The 25,364-nt window shown below is 39.9% G+C and overlaps 1 protein-coding gene across 35 annotated transcripts in view; it reads left to right on the forward strand.

Annotated features, from left to right (window-relative positions):
* Positions 1–18,724, forward strand: part of LOC128764562 (neurexin-1a-like) — a 223,358-nt gene extending 204,634 nt beyond the window's left edge. For 23 of the 35 annotated variants that reach the window (XM_053874382.1, XM_053874389.1, XM_053874394.1 and 20 more), the window contains 2 exons: positions 5,449–5,536; positions 17,117–18,724. In XM_053874382.1, coding sequence (XP_053730357.1) covers positions 5,449–5,536; positions 17,117–17,421 — 393 coding nt within the window. In that variant the 3' untranslated portion in view covers positions 17,422–18,724. The remainder of the gene's footprint in view (positions 1–5,448; positions 5,537–17,116) is intronic. The other 12 variants (XM_053874390.1, XM_053874396.1, XM_053874383.1 and 9 more) reach the window with 1 other exon arrangement.
* Positions 18,725–25,364: the final 6,640 nt, after the last annotated feature.

The following is a 25,364-nucleotide window of genomic DNA, read 5'->3' on the forward strand; positions in this document are numbered from 1 at the left end:
GAAAAGGAGAAGAACAGTGATGGGAGCATGGCGTCTTAGGTCTGCGAGGCGTTTAGCTCCGGTAATAAATGACGTCCAGTTGTTATTAAAAGTGCTGACGGAGCGTCAGGAAGCATTCCACAGGCTAGCGCACAGCCAAGGTATCTCATTAGAGAGGACTATTATAAATCCTTAGAGATCGAAAACCACCATGACAGTGCTAAAGGAAGCATCACTTTTCCTTTGGCTGAGTCAGATTTTCGTCTTGGACGGCTCAATTCGTTTTTAATTCAAGGTTACCGTGGATACCAGTCCGGACGCTTAAACAAAACAAACAAAAATGGCTTAAAAAGGTGAAACTCAAACAATGCATTTCGATATAAAACTGGGTTTAAAAGGACATTTTTCTCATTCTATTTTTGTATCAAGTATCCAGGCTTTTTTCAGTCTGTCTCATCAGTGTGCTCTCTGCTGCCCTGAGCAGGAGAAGATAAATGAGCTGTGCTGTAGGTTCACCATGGTTTCAGCAGTTTACTAGTAGATTAATGATGCCTTGTGAGCCCCGAGCCTGAGCTTAAAGCGGTTTGAAAAAAAAAAAAAAAAATTAGAAAATGCCTTCATCAAACCAAGCACAGGTACATCTTGTGTGCTATTCTTTTCGGCCTCAGTTACACCCAATTCAACCTTTCCCTGGAAGAGTGGAAGTCTGAAAGCAAACTTTTCTTTTATCACAACTTTAATTAAGCGGGTCTCAATGTAATCCCAAACCAGCAATCTATCAGCTCCAGCAGGCTCATCGGTATTCCTTAATAAAGGGAGAGGCTCGGATTGTGACTCTGAAACTGATTTTGTATTTAATAGAAGATGATATTGAGCAGCATCTGTGGTAGAACTGCACTGGTTGTAGTGGACGGTTGATAAAGCAACAAAAAGAAAAGATGAGTGTCATATTAGGGAGCATGAACGGAAAACTTCCAAGTGTTCAATGCCATTTATGGCTGCGATCCTTTTTGCGGAACAAGGCTCGGAGGCTAAATCCATACTGCCTAATCCAACCATCCTCAACACTAAGGCGTCACACACATCAATGGTTGTATTTCTCGTCCCTGCGTGACGTGGAAATCAACCTTTGCGCTTGGCTTGTTGACGCGACTCAAATGTTCCCCCTCTTGCTGCATTTCCTAACACAGCTGGCGCTTCACCAGTCTGCACACTTCATTACAAAAATAACTGTGGGGTATTGGTCAAGACGTGGGGTGGTTCTATTTAAGGTTCTGATCTTGGTACATACTTAGCACCTTGTGACCATGATCTTGACTCTCGGTGCGGAAATTGTGGCATCAAACATAAAATACAAACAAGAGCTTTTGATCATCTTTTTTATTTTTTCAACTTAACAGTAAATGCTGCGTGAGAGAAAACCTTTTACTGCACCAAGTGATGGGTTGATGAGGTTTCATGAAACAGTGTCCAGATTTTCAGAGGCCACCAGATGGCACTGTTTAATTTAATGAAACTTCTTACTGTTTCTAAAGTAATAGCGCCATGTACTGGCTTCTGAAAATTATGACACAGTTTTATTAACCCTACGATAATGTTTCATGATACATCATCTCAATTCTCCCAGACTGGCCCACTCACAATGCACATACACAAAAAATGTGTAAGTGGCATTTGGCAATGGGAGTGGATCTTGTGCGGCATTCCATTTACCTCCGAACTAGGAAGTTGGAGCTGGGAATTAGATCACAGCTGAGTTCAGCGAGTTTGAGAGAGCGAAGTCTACACAGCGTTGAACATTCCGGGATGCCTTTTCCAAATTTCCAAGTTGTCCAAACACAACTGGAATGCACCCAAAGCTTCATCTACATAGAAAAAAACCAGAAGTTTTTTTTTTTACTTAAAAAAACAAAATATGTCTGGTTGTTGCGTTGTCAGAACCAGTATTCTAACCGTGGACTACCACTGTATATACAGACAATTGCCGATATCTTCCACTGACTGGGTCTAGGATCCTTTTCCACCGTCAGTGTGAGTCTTCGTAGATAAACCTTGCGATCTGTTGTAGATAGCCCTCTCACACGGCTTGACGCACAACCGTGCTGGAAGCCCATTCAAAGGTCACCACTGTTTACTGAAAAGCCGAGTATGTCAACATGCAATGCAGAAAACTGACATCTCTGTCACCAATGGACAAACAAGTTCACTTGACAACATTCAATGTATGATCAAGCTCAGTCATTCAGGTTGTTTTCTAGCTGACAGAGATTCATTAAAGAATCCAGAAACTTCTAAGAAATGGCTGCAGGTATAAGGGAAAATGGGAGAACAAGCCAGTAATGACGGAGGCAGCATTTTGTCCAGCTTCTGAATTTGGATTCTTGTGCAGTTGGATTTCTCTGTAGCAGCCATATATGTATACGATAGCTACGGTAGATATAATAATTAGTGGTTATAGTGCCGAGGATCAATATTCCGGCTTATTTTCCAGAAACCAATTGCAGGAATGTTTTGAAAAACATTTCAGTGTCCTTTGCCGGCGCTCGAGATAAGCCACCTGTCAGTTTTCATCACTGTGGCTAAATTGAATGGTAAGCCCCTCACATGCCGAACCCTTCATTGTCACGGACGAAAAAGAAACCAAGCATTGGATGAGGACCCTGAAACTATAATGGTATTGGATTTCACCCAGGTCATGACCGCATCACAGTGTTGACCTACACACTAATCCTGCATGGCAGAGCGATGCCCACCACCACATGGATTCATCTGAGTTGGGATCCAGAGGCTTATATCTCCGGCACACCCGTGAATGCATTAAAGTATAGGTCCAGGCCGTAGTTTGATACGATCACAGATAGATAAGAGAGAAAAGTGGCTCATTATTTCCGTGGTGCTGGTAAAACACTCGTATGACGTGTGTTTTCTGTTGCTACAAAACGTCTCTCAGGGCACCTCAGTTTAAAACAAACACGGTTTGCAAAGGGCCTCTTTGAAACAATACCTTTTCCCGTGTAATACAATTATTGTATACAGGGGTCTTTTGCATGAATATTCCCAGTAAGCCTGCGGTTGAAGAATCAGTAATGCTCTCTAATTTCAACAAAGATAAACACTGTTGTGAGAATAGCACCATTAAAAAGATACCTGGGGTAATTTATGAATCATTATATTGTTGTGCTATGACTCCTTTTGCAATGTTCTCTGCACTGTCTGCAGCACAGTCAAAACACAGGTGTGCAGATCATCCAAATTCAAATGTGATCCTGACTGAAATTGTATCCTTGGTTGTTATCATATAATGCAATGCTAGTAGTAGTAATAAAAAAAAAAAAAGGAAAAAATATATATATATATATATATTATTACGGATATATTACAAATATATATTACATATATACATTTTTTATTTAAACTCAAACATTGAACACTGAAGAGATTCATTGATTTAAATCATCAAAAAGCAGCCAGAATGAAGCGTAAACAGAGTTGGAAAAGAAAGGGTCTGAGCATGAAAGGAGAGGGAGTAAATGAGAGTGCGAAGGTGGGAACAAGTGTGAAGGGGAAGTATTGATTTTCCTCTTCCTGTCCTCTCCTAGTGAGTGTCAAAATCTCCCGCCAGGACTAAAAAAACCAAAAAAAAAAAACAAGGGAAAGAATAGAAAATCACGAGGCTGAAGTGATGAATGTGGCACACCGACATCCGGCAGTTTTGCCATCTGGATGGACGACACTGTATATCAGCTTCATGCGCAGCAAATGAAATTTACATTTGGAAGGTTTCCCCCGGCTTGTGCCGACACAGATGCACCGCAAAAAGCCCTCCTGTACTCCTCCCGTAATGGGTCTGATCTATCATGTCCAAGTCTGTTATGCAAAGAAGACATTTGTCTGTTACAGAGGGGAGATAATACGTTGCTGCCACAAAAATCACATTACACCCGGCCCAAGAATGTCAAACCAGATGACAGCGCGATCTTTTGAATCAATACCGATCCAGCTGAGTTATTTTGAAATGCACTCCGAACTCGACAGGAAAAGAGGTACATTAATAAACATCATCATTCAGACTCCCCATTCTTGTTCTCTTCACCATGATGCGAAGTAAAAGGTGACTTCAGCTATTAGTAGCAATGGATAAGCAGTGAAGCGTAGCTCAAGTGTATTGCAACAGCCATTCCTACTAAATAGAGCTCCATAACACCACCCAGCCTGGCAGAGTTTGCCATGCTTAACAGAGGCGACCTTTAACAGAGAGGAGAGCTGCTCCAATGGCCTCAAGCAACACTCTCAAACAAGGTGTAGTGTTTTACACTATACGCTTTTTCTACTCTTTTGTTTGCCCTTTCACGTTTTCCTGCAGTGTCATGTGTGCCTGCTACGTTGAAGATTAGATTTGGGCCGCGTTTGAACATCTTATTCAACTAAGCATTCAACAGTTACTGTAAATATCAGTCGTATAATATCATCTTTTTCACTTGTTTTTTGAAGAATCAATCTGATAATAATAATATGAAGTTATTATGTAGTATATATAATATAACGTGAATATCAGTAGTTCAATCAATTGGTATATATATATATATATATCTATATATCTATATATATATATATATATATAGATATATATATATATATATATAGATATATATATATATATATATATATATATATATATATATATATATATATATATATATATATATATAGATATATATATATATATATATATATATATATATATAGATATATATATATATAGATATATATATATAGATATATATATAGATAGATATATATATAGATATATATATATATAGATATATATATAGATATAGATATATATATACAAGCTTAAAACATAAATAACTGGGCTAGAAAAATTAGCAATGATTATTTTACCATTAAATAAAAAATGTATTGTATTTCTGTGTACTGTATGTGGGACAACTATGATTTGCAGTCTATAAATATGTTATAACATAAATGTTTGATACACTCCTGCGTATTTTATTTATAACAATACATATGTTATAACTGTTTTAAATGTTAATATGTTTTAAAAATGAGTTGGGAATATGTGTTATTTAGAAACTTAATTTCAGTTGTTTATATTTCACAATCACCATGGTAATAATCGACTGAACTGTTTTTTCTGCTTCACCAATCATGTAAAATAAACTGTATATTTATGTATTTCTGTCTTATCCATATACTGCATACACTTAATCCAACATACGAACAAATTAACAATTAAAGGAAGGTTTCTCGGCACAGAACGAATGAAGAACCATGTCGGACAGATTGTGTCTAGCAGCCAAAGATAGTTGCTCCCTGGAATCTCATCTCCCTCGCTATTCTTCATCTAAGCCAGCAGAAACATCACAATTGCTCCTCCACAGCAGCCATTGAAGCAGCAAAGTGTCCTGTGCCCTCACCACTCGACTCAGTCCCTCTCTCTTTTTCCAGACGACGGACGACTTGCTTGTGGCATCGGCGGAGTGTCCGAGTGATGATGAAGACATTGATCCCTGTGAGCCGAGCTCAGGTGGGTTAGGTTAGTCATCTCTTTTTTTATTCTCTTCTCTGTGTGTCACTAGCACCTCCTCACCAAGGTAACACACAGCATTGAAGGAGCTGATTGGGTTTCTGTTATAGCACTTATTCTGGAAAGCAAGATATAGCTGCCTGGAGCCTGGCCGCTCAATCCTTTTGGAAGGGCTCCATTTTGAAACGGAGATTGTTTTCACTGGTTCCACGGCTGAAATGAATCCTACTATAATAAAATGTACAAACTGTCCAAAGATATAATTGCAATATTCTTATGTAACTGTGCCAACTAGACAATGCAGCTAATAGCTGAAAAATAGGATTTTTTTTTTCCCTCCACTTGGTCATTATATAATAGCAAGGCCCCAGGCTTCGGGTGATTTTTTTTACTACACAATTACCAATATGGAAGACAAATAGCTCAGGCAGGGAATCTGACCTGTGACTCTGACTTTTGCTCCAGTGCCAGCAGCTGAATAAAGTTCATATTTTAAATAGTTTAGCATCCACTCAGGCGTAGTTAGAGTTTATGTAGCTTTAGTTTCACGTCCAAGATGTTCTGCCGCTGTTACCATGTTGACCCCCAGTCAGACCGCTGAAAATGCTTAGGTTTGTTCAGCGGTCATGTGGGTGGTCATGGGACTCTGGAGGGTGTTCGGCAGTGTAGCAACACTTTCCAAGTTAAAATGAGAAAATAAATAAATAAATGAAAGTGAAAGTGTTTTTTTAGTGAGATCTAGAGAGTTTAGTCATCCGTGCCCCTTGTGTCAAACTCGAGGCACTGGGGCCAAATTTGGGCCATCAGATGATTTCACATGGCCCACAAGAGCTGCAGTTTAAAACCAAACTCTTCAGTGATTTAAAGCACACTGACAGAAGAAGGAGAAATATAGTGTCTTGTGTTGTGAGTCGGCCAGTGGTGAAAGAGATTAATGTCAGCGATAAAACACTGTGATGCTAAATCTAGCCTCCAAGAATAAAAAGGCAGGCACATATATATATTATATATTATTATTATTATTATTATTATTATTATTATTATTATTATTATTATTATTATTATTATTATTTGCATACTAGTGTTTTTCTTTATTTTTGTATTGTGTGAACTCAACATTTTATCCCATACTTAAGTCAGTGAACATGAAATGTGTTATATTCATTATAATTGTATTTATTTTTTATTTTTTCACAAAAATTCAAAGATAAAATACCTCAAAGCTTATGCAACTCTTGCTTGGGTGGACACATGCCAGCACAAGTTTGTTTAATGTGTACTGGTTCTCATGTTCTGTTGGAATCGTGTCGCTGTCAGTGATGGAATAGTGTAGTAATCAATGAGCAAAATAGGCGTTCCATAAATAAAGGAAGATTCCAAGAATAAACTAATGATCTTACGTGTGTGTCTTGTAGAAGTTGAATTCCAATGCAATAAGTGTTGGCATGTTTACATGTCCGACCACTCTGGCAGCCATGATACATTCGCTTCCCCTTCATCAGCATGCGATGTGTGTGACTCTGAGAATGTTTGCATGCTCACGTTAGCATTTAGGTCAAAGAAGTGCTGTGATCAAGTCCTCACAGAGCTGCTTCTGTGACGGCAAAGTCTTACTTCTGCAGAGAAAAAAAGCCATTAAAGGCTGCTTTGTGACTTGTTTCCTCTGCCAGTGCACAATTTTCCGCCACATCTCAGTCAATTCATGACTAAAAGGGAAGGTGTATTTTGAGCAGCAGATCAGATTCAGACTTGGAAAAGCTTTATTGCTGGTAAAGTTAGATGAGTTTCCAGCTCATGTGTAAGTCATTGACGTTGCAGAAAAATATGGAATAAGTAATAGTCAAAAACAACAGTTTTTAAGTGAAAAACATTCACAGATGGCGCCAAACTATTGATGGGTAGATGAGGTTTTATGAAACAGTCTCCTGATTTTCAGGGGCCACCAGATGGCGCTGTTTCGGATTTGTTCAATGAAACCTCACATCACTTCGAAACCAAGAGCGCCATCTTGTGGCATTTGAAAATTAGGAGGCTGTTTCATCAACCCTGCAATAACGTTTCACGATACCAAACACATCAAACTTGGGGTTTCAATCCCGCATCAACACGTAACTGTCTTTGTAATGCTTCTGTGGCAGGTCTATTGATATATTATTACTGTCGATACATAAGAACACCTGGGAGCCTCATCTAAAATAAGAATGTGCCGGAACTTGAAGTTTCAAATCCCACTGAGATGATGTAGAATTTAAAAATATAACTCAACAGGTTAAAGATATTAAGAGGAACATGTTTCCCACAAAGTTAGAAGCTAGAAGTGTGTGGACGCAACTTTTATTCTGTTAAAGAAGGGACTGAAATTTACTTGAAATCTTCAACCAACTGTGACGTCAGCGTGTCGGGACAATACAAGTGACCATGGTCTGTCGTTGTGGATTTAAGCATCACGATGCAGCATTCTCGCGGTAATAAGCTTAAAATATTATTTGAACGAAAGCCATCAAAGAGCACTTTCTATTAGCTCCTGAAAAAGGATGCTGCTTTGTGCATCTTCTTTTTCCCAGCACTACATGAACTTAATTAACATGATAAAGTTTGAAAAGCGAGTCGACAAATTGCTGCCTGGCGCAGGTTTTCTTTTAATGAGTGGCTCTCTCACGCAGGCAAATCTGATGACCTGAGATTAGAATGACTGACCCCACATGGAAACATCTCTTCCAACCCAATTTATTTCCCAGGCATTTCCAAAAAAAAAAAAAAGCACTGCTATTTCAGGAAAAACACGCACAGAAGCACTGACAACAATGCAGTAGGAAAGGCTGGATGTGGTGATGCGACACGTTCATGCTTCAGGGGTTCTTAACCTTTTTGATCTTGGGCCCACCTTTCCCCGGACAAATGGGTCCGGAGCCCATTCAATAGAACTGATACATTACATTACATGATTTCATTTGTGATCAATAACCATGTTTATCTAGTTACACGTAAACAAACCGAAACCTTGTGAAATGACATGACACCTTGTGATCATCGCAATATATGTATTTGTCATGGAAAAGTCCAACCACCTGCAGAACCAGGTGCAAGTCATATTCATCAAATTGCCAAAAAAAGTAAAAAAAATTACACTTGATGCAAACTGTTGAGACAATTGGGAAAACTGAATAAAATTCTGAATAAAAATACATATAATAACCACATCTAAATATCCTAAAATAAAAATAATATATTTTATTTAAACCCCAAAGTAGTAAAAAGTATCGCCATAAAATGCTCCAATTCATTTTCAAAACTGCTTCAACAGGTGCTTTCATGAACAATTTTTTACTGTTGGCCGGGCGCCACTTTCTTCATCATCATTTTTTTCTTTTCAAGAACTTCTTCATAAGTTGTTAACAATCATAGATTTGCAGTTGTCAAGTCAATTCAGTGACACACTACCGCCACCATACGTGGCTAATGCATTAAAACCAAGCATCTTGTGGCCTCTAGGAGGCTCTCACGGCCCAACCATGGGCCCCAGCCCTATAGTCATACTGTGGTTCAAATCACAGTAGCACAACAACACAAATACGGTGACCAAAATTCAGACAATATCTGCGTCGAGTGGTGATGGATTGATGAGGGTTCATGAAACTGTGTCATAATTCCCACAGCCAGGGCAGCCTCTTGGTTGTCATGGGAACGTGTCAGTAATCCAGTCTGCTGCTCCCGAAGCCTGATACAGAGAAATACAGATGTACAGAAGTTTTTATTATTATTATTTATTAGTGTAAAAGCTCACCTCCTTCTTGATGGATTCATGATGTTCTAAATGACTGAGAGCCCAAACTTTCAAACCCACCCTCCCTGAGTACGGTCGTAGTTAGACGCCTTATCACAAGACTGGCAACAATCGCATCGATTCTTCATCCAGGGGGGCCATTGATCTGCATATAGTCATGGAACCCCTTCCAAATTAATGTCTACCCAACAGCAACGACTATCTGATTACCGGCTGCTCTCACTTCCTGTAACTCACCTCTCGCTGAGCAGAATTAGCAGTATCACTTTTAGCCACAGTTTCTCTCTTCCTCTAATTCGGGCCGCTCAATAAGGTGATAGTCCCTTTGGGCAGCTTGACAATAGGTGCTTCTAGTCTTCATCTGCTGCCGATTTTCATCCACGTGAGACGGCTCGCTCTTCTTCTTCTTCACACGAGCAGACTGCGTTATGATGTTTTCTTTGACAAGGGCATCTGCCAAAACATCAGCGGCGAGCGTGAGATGCTCAGGGAGTCCCAGAGCGAAGCCTCCCCTCCGCTCTGGCGAGGGGTATTTGACACCAGAGATTCGGACTCACAGGGTGGCAGATGTCTTACACTGATACATATCTGCATTCAGAACCATTTATTTGCTCTGCCAAACACATCTCTCACAGTGTTGCACGCACACTGATCCATTGATAAGGAGCCACTTTCTCAGATTACAGCTCAGCAGCCTCCGTTTAATGCCACGAATGATAAATCATTTTGACAGCCTTAGATTTAGTGTTGAAAATTAATTTACCAAAAAGTTTCTTCCAAGTTTGCGGAAAGGTGAACTGCTCCCACTCGTAGGGTGGAAATAATGATGCTAGAAGGGTCTAGCTTTGCGGCCCAAGGTCAGCTGTAGATCATCTCACATGATGGATTCTCATCCGTCCGCTGCTTCTATCAGTAACTGAGTGACACCAGCTGGCTTGACTTGCTTATTTTTGGGCTTTATTCCTCTTTCCCCTGACACCTCGAAACCCCATTGGTACTAGCAGAGGCTTATTACCCGGGAAGACCGAGATTAGATCAAGCTACATTAAATCCTTCCCATAGCTGTGAATACCAGTAATACACACGCCATTATGTTGCATCGTATCTGATCTATAAATGGAGGCCGGCTCAGGACATCATGGGCACTGATCCCACAACACAGAGCCAGAGAGAGATGAGCAAACACGTGCCAGCGACACGGGTAAACACTGAGACTTTATCAGCACTTTCGGCTGTCTTTTCTTTTTTCTCACTCTTTTTGCTGTAATGTGAAAACAGCACTAACAGTAGCAGTGCAGTTCTTCAGGGTACTGTCCACAAAGCAGGCAGTGACATCACTTGATGTACATTGAATTTAAAGTTGAGTTTCTGCATTTACATTTTCAAATTCAACATTGCAGATGAAAAATAAAGGTGACTTTTTTCATCGTTGTTCTCCCCTGATATTTTGACCCTTTTATACCTCCATTTCTGGGCAGAGATGAGCTTCCATACATCAGCATTTGAAAGTATTTTCAATTTAATTCTACGCCGGTGTACAAATATCAACTCCTTTTTTCTTGCAGAACTGCTCTAATTTATATTTTTTCTGAACAATCTACAATTTACAATTACTGTTTGAAAACATGTTGCCTCTTTCAATATATGTTTCATACACAAATCCTTTGTTCAGTCCTGTTTCATTTGAAATGTGTCTTCACTGCAAAATATTACAAAGAATCAATGGATCAGCATTGGTTTTGTCTGAAATTTTGTCCATGATTTATTTTGACTTATTTTATTTTACTCCACACATAGTTCAAACATCCACTGTTATCTCTTCAAGGCTTTCATTTGTTTATTTTATGGTCACAATTTCATCAATTATTGTTTTGATATTTTTTTTGTTCCACATTCTAAACAGTTATTTATACTTTGATGTGAATTGTAAGACTGTATGGCTTCGGCTTTTTACAATAAAGTCAACCAGTAGGTTGCACTTTAGATTTGGGAACATTTATTACATTACCATTAATAAACTACTTATTCACATGTGTATTGGCAGTATATTAACTGGCAATTAATAATAATAAAGTATCGATTAATGTCTTGTTAAGACCTACTAGATTTTACCTTCGAATAGTCACTGAAAGTTGACTCTCAACTACATCATAATTACACAGTAATAACTGTAAATAAGTAATTGCCTTCTTTATAGTAAATAATATGTGTTCCCCAATCTAAAGTAATAACTTCTAGAACTGGTTTCTTACTCCTTCAGCACAACAATATTGACCAGTAATTCCTGCACCTGTTTTTTTTTTACTTCCCATCTCCATTGAGGAATTGAAGCGCCAAGTTTCTCTCAACATCACTTTCAAATACTGTCTGGAGCCAAAAGAGGATTTCACACTGGCTGTCAGTCTCTCTCTTTGCTAATCCCACTGTATTTATATTTTCAATTACTTTTCCTTCTCCTACTGAGCGCCTTTTTTGGATGCACTGATTTAAACACCAGTGTGTCTATAGAAAGGCTAGTTCGAGACTAGGACAGACACGAATGTGAGAGTCGGTGATATTTGGGGTTGCCACAGCAAGTCCTCCACCGTAACCTCTCTTGATAGTCGCCGCACCCGTCCTCTATCATGCATGCTTTTGTCTTCTTCTATGAACGACAATACCTAAATAAATGGCCTTAATAAACTGAAGATGAAAGTGAAGGAATTAGTGACCACATTACGACATCTGAATATTCACTCTTCTCAATCTTGCGGACTGAAATTCTGGAGAGGGAATGCAATGAGACTTCACACGTCTTGGAATGTTCGCAGAACATTTTGTGTGTTGAATAGTTTTTGTAGATCACACAGGGCACATTGTGTCAATGTCAGATCCCGTGCATGATTCATGACATCTTTGTGGTCATAATTTTGAGGCGCAAGTGAGCAGAAATGGTGTGTTTTTATTCTTCTCTGTCTGCCTTATTTTGGAGAAGCCAATTTGCATTGCATTCATCGGTGACTCATGCATTCATTTTCCTCATATATCTGGACTGTTGTGAGGGGGCGTCGAACCATAGACATAAAACTGTAGAGTAATTTGTAAAATAGAAAAAGGAAAAGAGCCTTTAAATAAGATTACCGATACATTGATATATATCCAGAATAAAGCTTACAGCAAATTCATGGCAATTATCTGCGATAATAGAAAGCAATAACGGAAAAAAAATGTCAATTTATGTATATATCTATATATATAGATATATATATGCATGAAAAGGTTTAGTATTGTATAGTATAGAATGATAGTCTAAATGTGCATCTGGTCCAAAAAAATAATTCAATCCTTCAAAAGTAATATTACCAGAATTATATATATATATATATATATATATATATATATATATATATATATATATATATATATATATATATATATATATATATATATATATATATATATATATATATATATATATATATAATTCAATCCTTCAAATATTACTTTTGAATACGTTATATATTACTTATTATATAGGATAGTCAGAATAATCTTCTTTTTATTTATCTATTTCTTTATTTCCGCAGTCAGAAAACAACTGACATCAATGTACAAACACTAACACCCCACAGGGGTTGTCATATTATTCTTATATGTCAGAAAGAAAAAAAAAAGAAGAAGATGCTTAACACATTTTTCATTAAATTCCACTCCGACCTAACTTCCTGCACTCCTGGTTCTCCGTTGGTCCTCCAGCATCCGCGTGAGGAGACCCACTGGAGAGCCACGCACGCTCGCTGCCATCAGGCCGACGGCCAGCATGTCACAAGTACAGGATGGCGTGCATCACTTCTTGAGGACACTGAGATAATGAAAGAGAGACGTGGGATTTAATAAGTGTTTTGGCTCGGCAGGATGTGATACACTGACCTGTCTGGAGTCTGATCCTCTTCTATATGAGGCCTCTGACAGCTATGTGAACTAAGGATGCAGAATCACACTAATCTACTTGCAATACGTCACCGAGCGTGACAGCCAAACCTAGACTCAGCAGCGAGTTCATCATCTGAAATGCTTGATGCACTTCTCTTAACCGACTCCTCAGGTGTTCCCTGCTATTATCTTTTCCACCAGTCTCAACCTATCAAAAGACAACTCCACACACGAAGGTCAGTAACACCTCAGTAGCTCCAACACGGATGTGATTTAACCCCGAGATACATCCCCTGTGTTTTTCCTGAAGCACTTAGGCCAGAAGCGGGTCTACCAATTACCAAATAAATGGGCCATCTAGCTCGAGACAAGGAGAGATGGTCCCTTTTGAGAATGATTCTATTAGAACAATAGCCTCCGGTGCTGGCCCTTTTCTCAGATCACTGACAATGCTCAAATACAAACCCAAATACTGACTCAAGTCATAGGCTGAAGTCAGCATATCATGTGTGTCTCTGTCGTCTGGATTCTGTAGAGACCTCTACGACAAATGGGTCAAACATAAATGCAACATACGGCTTGGGGGCCAAAGGTAGCCCACCAAGTCTTAACATGTGGCCAGCCAGAGCTTGAAATTTGTATAAAATTTTCTAAAGCTACACTGGTGATGGGTAGGTGAGGTATTATGAAACAGTATTGCAGGGTTGATGAAACCTGTCCTAGCTTTCGGTTGAGTGATGTGAGGTTTCATTGAATTCTTTGTTCAAAAGCCCAAACAATATACAGCGGACATTGCCTTCTGGTGGCCAGGACACTGCTTCATGACACCTCATCTACCCATCAGTAGTATGGACAGCTCAAACCTTTCAGTCATGTGACTCTTTGAGGTTGTGGCAGTGCATCTTGGGACTGGCTGTGCATTGTGTTAGCAATGTGAAGTTAGGTAATTCACGATTGCACCCTTCAGTTTGACTCGGCTTCTCTTGAATGGTCAGGCACTTGGACAACAGATGACCCAAATCTTTGCTCAATGGGTGACTCCACCTGCACTAATGGGTACAGGCGACCAGTAACTAACACGCTGAAATGGAATGACTTGCACTAACAGTGTCTGCTTGATAAGCCCATTTAAATAGTACATAAACTCTGTGTATCAGTCGACCTGAGTATTGACAGTGGATCTACATACTCTCTCATCCATTTGAAGCATTTTTATTAGTCGCCAATTTCAACTCTGGCTAAACTCTTGACCCTAAACAGAGGATACCTAACAAACGTGAAAGAATCTGACCTATGTTGCCAGAGCAGGTTCACTGGAGCAACATCAGCCATTGACTTTTTGCCCAAAAGGGGAGAGCATTCTTCACACCTGTCTACAAGGATAAGTGGGCTTGTCAGCGGCAGAGCTAATCTGTTACAACGTTCAGTCACAGTCAATCCCCCGGTGGTTCCCTGCACTTGTCCTTGAATGTCTGCTGGCATAGAAAGCTTCCTTGGGCTTCTGATCAGCCGAAACATGGTGGGAAGCATGTCAATGAGCATGACCCCCGCAAGCGTTCAGCCCAGGAAACATTTGCCCTTTGATATTTTGATGGGGATTATTGTAAACTCAACATATAACACGTGCGTCGCTCTATGTATGGCTGCATTAAAAATGTATTTATGGGTGAACCACAACATTACTTAAATAGTAAGTGGGGTTTTATTCTTTATTTGTCCCTCTGTTGGACTCGGTCTGTCTTGTCTGCCCGCCAGCAAAACAACTAAAAATTCTGAGCGTATATCAATAACATTTGGGAAATAACTGAACAGATGACCGAACTTTGGTGGTGTTCCTTTTGATGGATGCTTTCATCTGAACTTCACAAAAATAATTAATAAAATGATTAAAGTAAGTTAAATGTTTGGTGTTGCTAAAGAAGATTGTAAGCAACTTACCAACCAACAGCAACATAATGGATCGAGTGGTTAGCATTAGCCGCTGTCACTGCCAGGTTCCATTGTGGTGCATCCAAATGTGCCCTTTTATAATGTATATCGGATGTTTCCCTAGTTTTCCCCGTTAACTGAAAGCAAACATCACTACATGTAGAGAAAATAAACCCAGAGAAATGACTTTTCTGTGTTGAACTAAGACGTAAGTATATTGTCACGCCAAGTTCTTTTCAAACCTCTTGAATCTGTTTTGTCCCGACCCAGTACAGAGGGCTTTCATTTCCAAATGTTAGTACCGAGTATTTCCCAAGTTCAACACAGACAGCTTTAGCAGAAGTGATGACTACTACAAAAGCTTCCAGCAAGCTGTGCCAGGAGAACTGAATAATATCAGGGGGCTGACGTGTTTTCAGCTCCATTGAATGGCATCATTTCAAAATAGAAGCAGGGACAGCCTTTGGGTAAACGTGCTGAGTCAAAAAAAAAACATTATCCTTGAGTATTATTCAGTGTGGTCCTGTCATCCTGCTTTTACACAGTTCAGACATGTGCTCTTTTCATCCACGACTGTGCTCCAAGCCATGTAATGGAATGTAACGGCATGTGAGCTTTAAACTGTAAATCTATGAGTCATTTGTCTAGGAGTCTTTGTGTCTGATTTGCCGGCGAATTGAGCAAATCCCTGTTATCATCATCCATCATCATCTACCTAAAGCATCACCGCCTCTTTGCTGTCCCAAGTGAAAAATTAGGAAGTCTGCTGGCTGAACATATGAAACATCACCTGCACTTTGAGTTGTATCTGAATGAGAGTAAGTCCTTTCATGTTAAAGGTGAATGTGAATCTTCAATGTTGACGTGTCAAATCAAAAGGGATGTGAGGCTACCAGCACTTCTGTCAAGTGCAGATCAGTTGACTCCTCAAACATTGATTTATAGCATGAGGATTTTATGTGTTGAGGAAATAACTTTTTTTTTGTCCGTGTGGCATTTGTTAAATATAATAGGATATCGATTTGGATAAGTGGAGCTAATGTGTTTGTAACTCATTAAGTAAGATGGGTGTGATTGACAGCTTGGGTCGCCTTTGGCAAAGTGGAACACAGGCACCTATTGATCCACTACTTAATATCCTTAGCAATGCTAAGAGGGAGTGGAGCACTGTCGCAAGCTGACATGAGTTGACATGAAATCCATCACATTAGCGACACACATCCCACTTCACATCTTTCTCTTCGAATATCGAGACAGTTTTCATTGTTTATTGCAGAGTAATAGAGATGCTGCTTAAACACAAATCACATTTTAACTCGGAACCTGATGGATGGATGGATGGATGAATGGATGGATGGATGGATGGATGGATGGATGGATGGAAAAGCAAGGAGCTGTGGTTAGGTGGCAGGGTTACAATGATGCCAGGTAGATATGTGGGTATGGTGGAGGAAAGTTGGGAAGGGATGGATGGATGGATCGATGGCGGGGTAGTTGGGTGGGTGGTTTGAAAGGAAGGAAGGAAAGAGGAAAGTTCTGTTGGGTGGGATGGATGTTTGGATGGAGGGAGAGCAGAAAATAGAGAGGAAAAGGTCGGAGGGATAGAAGGACTGAAGGAGGAGCAAAGAGATAGATGGTTGGATGAAGGTGGGTGGGTCGAGGAAGTGATCGATGGGTGGATGGATGGATTAATTGATAAGAGGCAGGGAAAAAAGGGAGGGAGGGATTGAAGGATGGGGGAGTAGCAGGGAGTGGATGGTTGGATGAAAGTGAGCAGGTCAAAGGAAGGATCAATGGACGGATAGATTGCATGGTCAGTCCATCATATTGAAATGAGTTGACATCTTTGTATGAAACGATTGTCCTGTCCACTCCATTCAGTCTTATGATTTATGGCCCTTGTGTGTCATAAATACGCTCTGACAGACGTTTTGTAAAAGTAGTGTGTATCTTCTGTTTTGCAGCAAACCCTACTGGAGTTGGACCCAAAGGTCACCCAGGAACTTCCGAGGTGTTCCGGGAGTCTAGCAGCACCACAGGAATGGTGGTGGGCATCGTGGCCGCAGCCGCGCTTTGTATCCTCATCCTGCTGTACGCCATGTACAAGTATCGAAACAGAGACGAAGGCTCCTACCATGTGGATGAGAGCCGCAACTACATCAGCAACTCAGCACAGTCGAACGGCACGGTGGTGAAAGAGAAACCAGTCAACACGGCAAAGACCTCGAGCAAGGGGAAGAAGAACAAGGACAAGGAATATTACGTGTGATTGTCGAAGTATCGGTCTTCGCTGGACCAACTTGAACTTTTTATTAAATGACAAATCAGGACAATTGTGTGTACAGTATAATAACAAACCTTGTTTAGTCATTTCCTTTTTTAAAAAAAGAAGCTACAAATGAAAAATGGACTTTCTTGAGACTGGACAAGAGAGACTGGCGGTTGGATGAGCCCCTATGAAGATGAGCAAACGCACAGGACAGCCGTCCTGCGAGAGAGTATGTTCCTGGCACACACCGGAGCACAGATGCAAACGTACATCAACATTGAAAACTCAATGGTTTTATTTATGTTGCCTGTGTCTGTGCGGTTAAACCCTTTTTTTTCTAGAAAAAAAAAAAAAATGACGGAGCATTGATAACAACATGCCAAACATTTACAATGAAGTTAAATAAAAGGAGAACAGACTATGAAAAACCCGATGGAAATCCAAGGAACCAGCCAAAGCACTCACCCTGGAGGCAAAAGACGAACACAGCTGGCGGACAGAGCAGCTTTTGTGCAATGATTTTTGATCGAAGACATTATTGAGATGATGAGCGAGTCCTACGTGCCAGTACGAAATCTGGAGGCCTTCAATTTCACATGGACTGGAAGAGCAGAGTTTACTGAAGATTCTGAGGATGACTGGAGTGTCAGGAGCCATGCACGCGGAAATATCTTATAACAGTACATATGTTTATAAACAGTAAGACCACATCTATATGTGTTTTCTGGACTGTGAAAAAGTGGTGTTTTATAGCCTGTTGTATAAAAGATGCAAACTATACCTGCTCCTCAAACGTTTTGGAATAAAACTCTAAAAGGACAAAAAGAAGACATATGTGTTACTAAGTGTTGCTAGGCATAGATTTTATGAACACATCTGCATTTTTTCTTTACTTCTGAAAACTTGAGTCCCCTGTTTTTACATGTGTTAGTTTTCATACAAGGGCCATCCCAATATAGATGAGACCAGACGTAGCCTAACCTTGATTCCAAACAAACCGGCACCGGTACGCAGCTCGGCATGAGGACGTGTGAGGATTTCTTTTTTTTTTTAAAAACTGCCTTTCTCATCGTGAGTGACGACCAAAGTAGGAGAGGAGGTGAACAAAGACTACCACCACTGTCAGATGTGTAATGTGGCTGATGTAAAACTGGAGAGAAGCGGCTCAAAAGGACTCCATTTCAACTGTTCTGTGTTTGTTCCGTCATCCTGTCAGTCAATTCTGCTTTCCGGAGAACTGTACTTGGAATGAGTATGAGGAAAATGACCATAAACTATAAATAATGATTACAAATCTTCACTGTTTTGCTTCTCATTGGTACCGCTGCATCATTGTGTCCTGTAGATGTGTCCACTATGAGACAAATGTTTGATACTTCCGAACAGGGCTTAAGAACGGTATTGCTTAAAAAAAGAATTAAAACTAAATATAATTTAATCAAACAAGTCTACAAATAACAACTCGTCTCATCATTTTTAAGTGTTTTATGATCAGAAGATTGAAGGAAAATATTTTCCTTCAATCTTCTGTGTTTCAATCTTCTCAGTTTCCGTCTGCGCAGTTTACCCTATGTATACTCCCTTCGCTGCAATGAGCACTCAGTTTGGGGCATTCAAGTGCAGTTACACTGAGCGGGTTCAGAGAAGGGAAAATGAAAAATAATATTTTAACCTACCATTATTTATTTTCTCAACCTTTCGCAAATAAAAAGTGTGAGTGTCTAACATGTTCCCAAAGTAAGTTCTTACAGTTTGAGCTTTTGGTGAACAGTGAACAGAGACATTACTCTTTATCATTTCATTTATCATTTATTAAAATTTTCAAGTGAGTACCTTTTTCTTTTTTATTAAATATCGTTGAACTTTCCCTGACAGCTGAGCTCAAGCTAATGGGTAGATGAGGTCTCATGAAACAGTATTGCGTGGTTGATGAAACAGTGTCCTCATTTTTAGAGGCCACTAGATTGTGATCTTCCTAGTCCAAATATTTTACTGCTGACAGTGCCATCTGGTGGCCTCTGAACAAAAGGACACTGTTTCATGAAACCTCATAAACTCTTCAATACTGTGTCAGGAAAGACGCACTGACATGGGTCCGACTCTCTCAGTCACCGTGATGTATCCAGATGCCAGAGTGGATACGTAGGACTACGTTGGCTGGACTGCAACGTTTAGGAAACAATGGCGTCGATCTCGGCTGTTTACCCAAACATAGTGACTTCACAACATATAACAGCGGACTTCAGAGTGGTGCAACAACTGTTCAGCTTATTGTAAATACAGTAATTACCTAAAATACTCTTAATAACAACTGCAAACAGTCAGGAACACATCCCTGCTGTGGACAGAAACTGTTAAAGCCCAAGAAATGTGCAAAAGCTTGAGCACAATGGCGCATCCACGCCATGTTCTTAATTGTTGCTCGAGCATTACAGTGCCCACCACTGGCCTGTTCTGCTTCATTTTCCGTGGATTCGTGAGGGGTGGGATGGATGTTTGGAGGGAGGGTGAAAAGTAGAGTGGAAAAGGACCAAACCCTTGTCTTAAAAAACATAAAATAAAATAAATATTGGCGGTCAAGAGTAACATCAAGTTGACTTCTAATTTCGTGTGTTTAGTTTTTATCATTCTCATACCACAGCGCAGGTATATTAACTCTGTTTTGATGCTGTCCTTGGTCCTGTGTTCTGCAGACGGTTGCTCTCAGTTGCTCCTCCGCATGAAACTCCAAATGACACCTGCAGTTAGTACGAACATATAGGGAACCTTTCAAATCTACCCTGTTTATATATATATATATATATATATATATATATATACATATATACACATATATATATATATATATATATATATATATATATATATATATATATATATATATATATATATATATATATTCTTATTATAGTTAGAGTTACTAAAATTAATCACTGAAATGTGTCTCTTCAAATATACTGATACGTTTTTTTTTAGATTTTTATGTCACAATTGGAAAGAAAGAGTAACATCTCAAAACTCACATTTTTGTCACTGAAGCTTTAAACCCTCGCAGCAAATAGATGGCCCGCCTGAATGGAGCCAAACGTAATGCTTCATCAACATCTTCACTGTGAACAACATAGAACAAGTGTTCTATATTCGATGGAATAAACACACTGTTGAAGGATCTTGGAATTTTGGTGTTCAAATTTCAAAACAAGACTAAAGAAAAACGGTGGCGGCAACAAAGCTGCCTTGAAGCAGCCCATGGCTGGACACCCTGAGACAGACTCACAGGATCGCGCTCCAACATAGAGACAATTTAAAACCAACTATTAACCTCATTCCTGGATCGCCTCGAGGTGTAGCTCCAGCGTAAGTGCTGCTTGGATATCGTGCCGCGTTTTCATAATTTTTCAATTGGGTTTTACTTCATGCGTGCATGGGTCATTTAATTTTTTCCTCATTCCATATTGCACTCATTTTCATTGTAGTTACTGTATCATTTGAACAGTTATGACTAACTGCTGTTATTTCAAGTTTACAAAAAAAAATGCTAGAAAGCTGACAACCAATGTGGCATTGATTTCTACGTTGCAGATGGTGAGTGACAACCACAAGGTAAGTGAACGTGGGAGTAGAAATGTCTATATTTCTTCACACTATTGTGGCATTTATATAAGCCGCATCATAATAAATGCTGAAATAGATGTTGTCCTTCAATTCAAACCTGTACATTGCAATGTGAGTAGATGAGAGAGTAGATCAGCATCTTATCGGCTGAGCTGAGAAATCCTATATTTAGATAAAACATACAGAGAAAGGCTCTATAATGAGGTGTGGTGGGCTATGACAGGATTACGGTAATCTCTGGAGGTAATGTAAATGGATTGCTCATCATTTATTCAACACTCATTAATGCCTCTATTGACTGGGCAGGAAGTCTTGTTCAGTGTGACTGGATTCATGCTTGTTCTGCTGTCAAATCACTGGAAAACTGAGCGGTAACTAATGCATTTGGTTGTGATGCTTCTCTTGGCTTGGGTCGCCCACTTGTATAAGGTGCGATTTAAAGGTTAGCCAGTGCTAGCTTTGTTCATTCGAGAAATGTGCAGTGTGACAAATCAAATGTGTTCGCCTTTGGGACTCAAAAACAGAAGCGCATTCTTACGTTGACAAACAATGGAGGCAGCGCACGGCGTGTAACCGTGCACCCGAACTAGTCAAGGTCAAGTTTCATGAAACAGTGTCCTACTTTTCAGAGGCCACCGGATGGCACCGCTGGATGTAAAAATCTTTGGCTTTAAAGAACTATTTCATTGGAAATACACACATTTTGAAATCAAGAGCGCCCCCTACTGAGCGCTTTGGTTCGCACTTCATGAAACTTCCAGAATCCACCATTGGTTAATAATTGACATAAATATAGCGCCGGCTTCAGAAGCGCTGTCCAAGGTCCTGAACCCTTCATGCGCTTATGCCAACACACAATCTCTGATCGAAATAGACTGTTCTCTAGGAGCTACTCAGCACATACAAGAGGGGTTCTTCTGGCCCATGGAGACAATAGCGTTGATGTCAATCACAGTGAGAGAGAGAGAGAGAGAGATAAACTCTTCCCTTACCCACCCCCCTCTCCCAGGTGGGGTGGGTGGTTGTTACTCCTCTTCAGCTCGGGTCCTCTACCAGAGGCCTGGGTGTTTAAGGGTCCTGCGTAGTATCTTAGCTGTTCCTAGGACTGCACTCTTCTGGAGTGAGAAATCTGATGTTTCTCCAGTCATCTGGTGGAACCACTTCTCCAGTGTGGGGGCTACTGCCCCGATTCCTCCGATCACCACAGGCACTACTGTTGCCTTCACCTTCCAGGATTTCTCTAGCTCTGCTTTGAGCCCCTGGTATTTCTCTAGTTTCTCGTGCTCCTTTTTCCTAATGTTCCCATCGCTCAGGATGACTACATCTATCAAAACGTCCGCTGATCACACAGATGCACAAGACACGTGGCAGCTAGGATGATAACAACAACAACAAACATGGAGGAATCCCTGAACAAAAGCAAACAAAAGCATCTGTTTGCTTTTGTTCAGGGAGGTTTTTCACTACACATTTTTTTTAAATGACATAAACAACTTGCTTTTTTTCTGTAGCTAATCCACTGCAGATACAAGACCCACGACGGCGCTAACCATGTTCGAATAGATTACAGACCTGATAATTAGCAACACGATAATTAGCCGTGTGGGTCAATGCTGTGTCTGAGACCTTCTGTTTCGCCGTTCTTCCCACAGAGATGAGCAAGATGGCGATGAGATTTGAGGTGAAGTCTGAAAATTATTTGCATCATTAATTATAACAACGAAAGATGTCCGCTCATATTTATCCATCTTCCGTCACCTGAAATGACTGCACTTAAGGGACGTTTTGTTTGTGTATTCCTTTTACCTTGACAAAACCATCAGGCCTTTTGGAAGATAAACTAATTTGTTCTTCAAGTGGTTGCTCTGTTTTTGATTAGTTTTGAACGGGCATGAGAAGCCTGTTTTCTCCTTCAGAAAACAGATAATAATACAGAACTTCAGGAAAATCAAATGAACAATAAGCCCACAGCCTTAGTTTACCATCCACTCCGAATGCCAATACATATCAACTCATGGGGTGGGAAGCTATTTTTAGCACAATGCTTATCCTCTCCTCTCATCCTCCCTCCTCTGCATCTCTCACTCACAGTGTCTTTGTCCCCGTCCTCTCTATTGGTCTTATTTCCGCACAACAACTTCCCATCTCGGTGCTCCTGCCTCTATCTCAGCTGGATATACCAGACGTCCCTTTAATTCGACACAGTAATGTAACTCGCCCCCTCTATAATCATCCATTCTCCTGTTTGCGTGGCCTCTCCCCGAACTTGAGACTTTTATTGTGGCTTCTATTTCACAGCAGCGCACTGAACAACATCAGTTCCCATTTCATTTATCCAGTGTTTGTTTGGGAATTTCATGCTGGTCTCCTGTAAATATTCATTGCCGATAGAGGCTGTTACCATGTCGCCATGTGGCTAATTACAAAATAATTCAATACTGATGTGATGTGATGTAGAAGGGGCTTCAGGGTTAAGTGAGTGATGAAGTACATTCAAATTAAATTATATGAAAGCAGTGTGTCAATGGAGGAGTGCCTCATCTCAAAACACACGACCGCAGTTGGTTAAAAGCTGAAAGAAGAACGGACAGGAGGTCGTGCTGGATACTGTCTGGCGGTGGTGTCAGGACTACAGACCCTCAGTCTCTAGCCTTCCTTGGCCCTGCATCTCACTTGACACAGCCCGGACTTTGCTGCCAGACATGGGCTGTGTTCCTCGTGTCTTGCTCTGCTGTCTGTGAGCATGTGTGGGTGAGTTTCCTCTCTTTTTATCTTCTGCAAATTCCACTCTATTTTTTTTATTCTGTTATATAAACACAGATGTAGTCATTGAAATCTTGAGGTCCGTTTTGAGCACTATTCATTTTATATATATATATATATATATATATATATATATATATATATATATATATATATATATATATATATATATATATATATATATATATATATATATATATCGGACTTTAGATTAGGGAACACATTTCACCATACATGCTGCTTACATATGGGCAATTAATCCTCATTGTGAAGTGCTTATTTCTGTCTTGTTCTGCCTTGTTTTACCTGGGAAAGGTCACCAAACGTTCACTCTTAACACCATCAGAATTACTGATTATTGACCATAAATAAGAAAGGCATGTGTTTATTAACAGTCAATAAGTGTTGCCTAACTTCCTTACACAGGCAACACATTGCACCAATTCCTGGTGACATGTGTTGCCAAAACCATAACACGCAGGATAACAGAAATTTTGAAGATTTCAGGGAGGAAACACAGAATGTTGTTCAGCACATTGTAAAAGATGCTCGCTCATGCCTGGAAAACTTCCATCCTGATTTTGAACTTCTAGTTATAAAACATATAATTCATTTGATTATTCCTGCTTAGTTTATTTGTTTGTTTGTATATTGTCAAATGTTGCTCAGTTTACACATTGTGGCTGAGATTTGAATCATAATAAAATATTTATTATTGGTATGGCAATTGTTACATGCGCAAGATGAGAGATATTTTCAAGAAACACATTTAAAAATAGGAGTAAGACGTATTAATGAATTGAAAACTATAATCCCAATCATTCCAAATAACAGATTTTTATTCAGTTTACATCACATTATACAATCTGGAGACACAAAAAGCAGGAATGGGAGCATATATATATATATATATATATATATATATATATCACCTTCACCTTCACCTTCTTCTCCCGCTGCCGCAGGGTCGGGTTCGCGGAGGCAGCATTCGGCGCAAAGAAGCCTAAACTTCCCGATCCGCACAAACCTCCAGCTCTTCCCGGGGGATCCCGAGGCGTTCCCAGGCCAGACCGGAGACACAATCTCTCCAGTGAGTCCTGGGTCTTCCCCGGGATCTCATCCCGGCAGGACATGCCCGGAACACCTCCCCAGGTATATATATATATATATATAAACACACACATGCATTAAAATGAGATAAACATTTGGTTATTTCCAATAATTCAAAGTGAAACAACACAACTAAATATTACAGAATTAAAATTAGAACCAAAAATAAAGTGCGAAAAAACAGAAAAAGAGCAGGCAGCTTCCATCCTTCGCATCAAAGACCCTTAGAAATCAGCAGCTCAGCATCACCAACACTGCCTCTAGTGGCCCCTTCTGAACCAGCACTGCCTTCATCCCACTTGCCCCTTATTTATTGTCTCTGCCATCAATAAACAACTGTGATCTAATGATTTGGTGTCACATCGCCCACCCATTGTGCAAGTCGACAATAACAGCTATATATGGGCAGCTCATATTAAACCCACCATATAATCAAATGAATTGTAATCCAAGGA

Source organism: Synchiropus splendidus, chromosome 9, assembly GCF_027744825.2.
Source record: "Synchiropus splendidus isolate RoL2022-P1 chromosome 9, RoL_Sspl_1.0, whole genome shotgun sequence".
NCBI lineage: Eukaryota > Metazoa > Chordata > Actinopteri > Syngnathiformes > Callionymidae > Synchiropus > Synchiropus splendidus.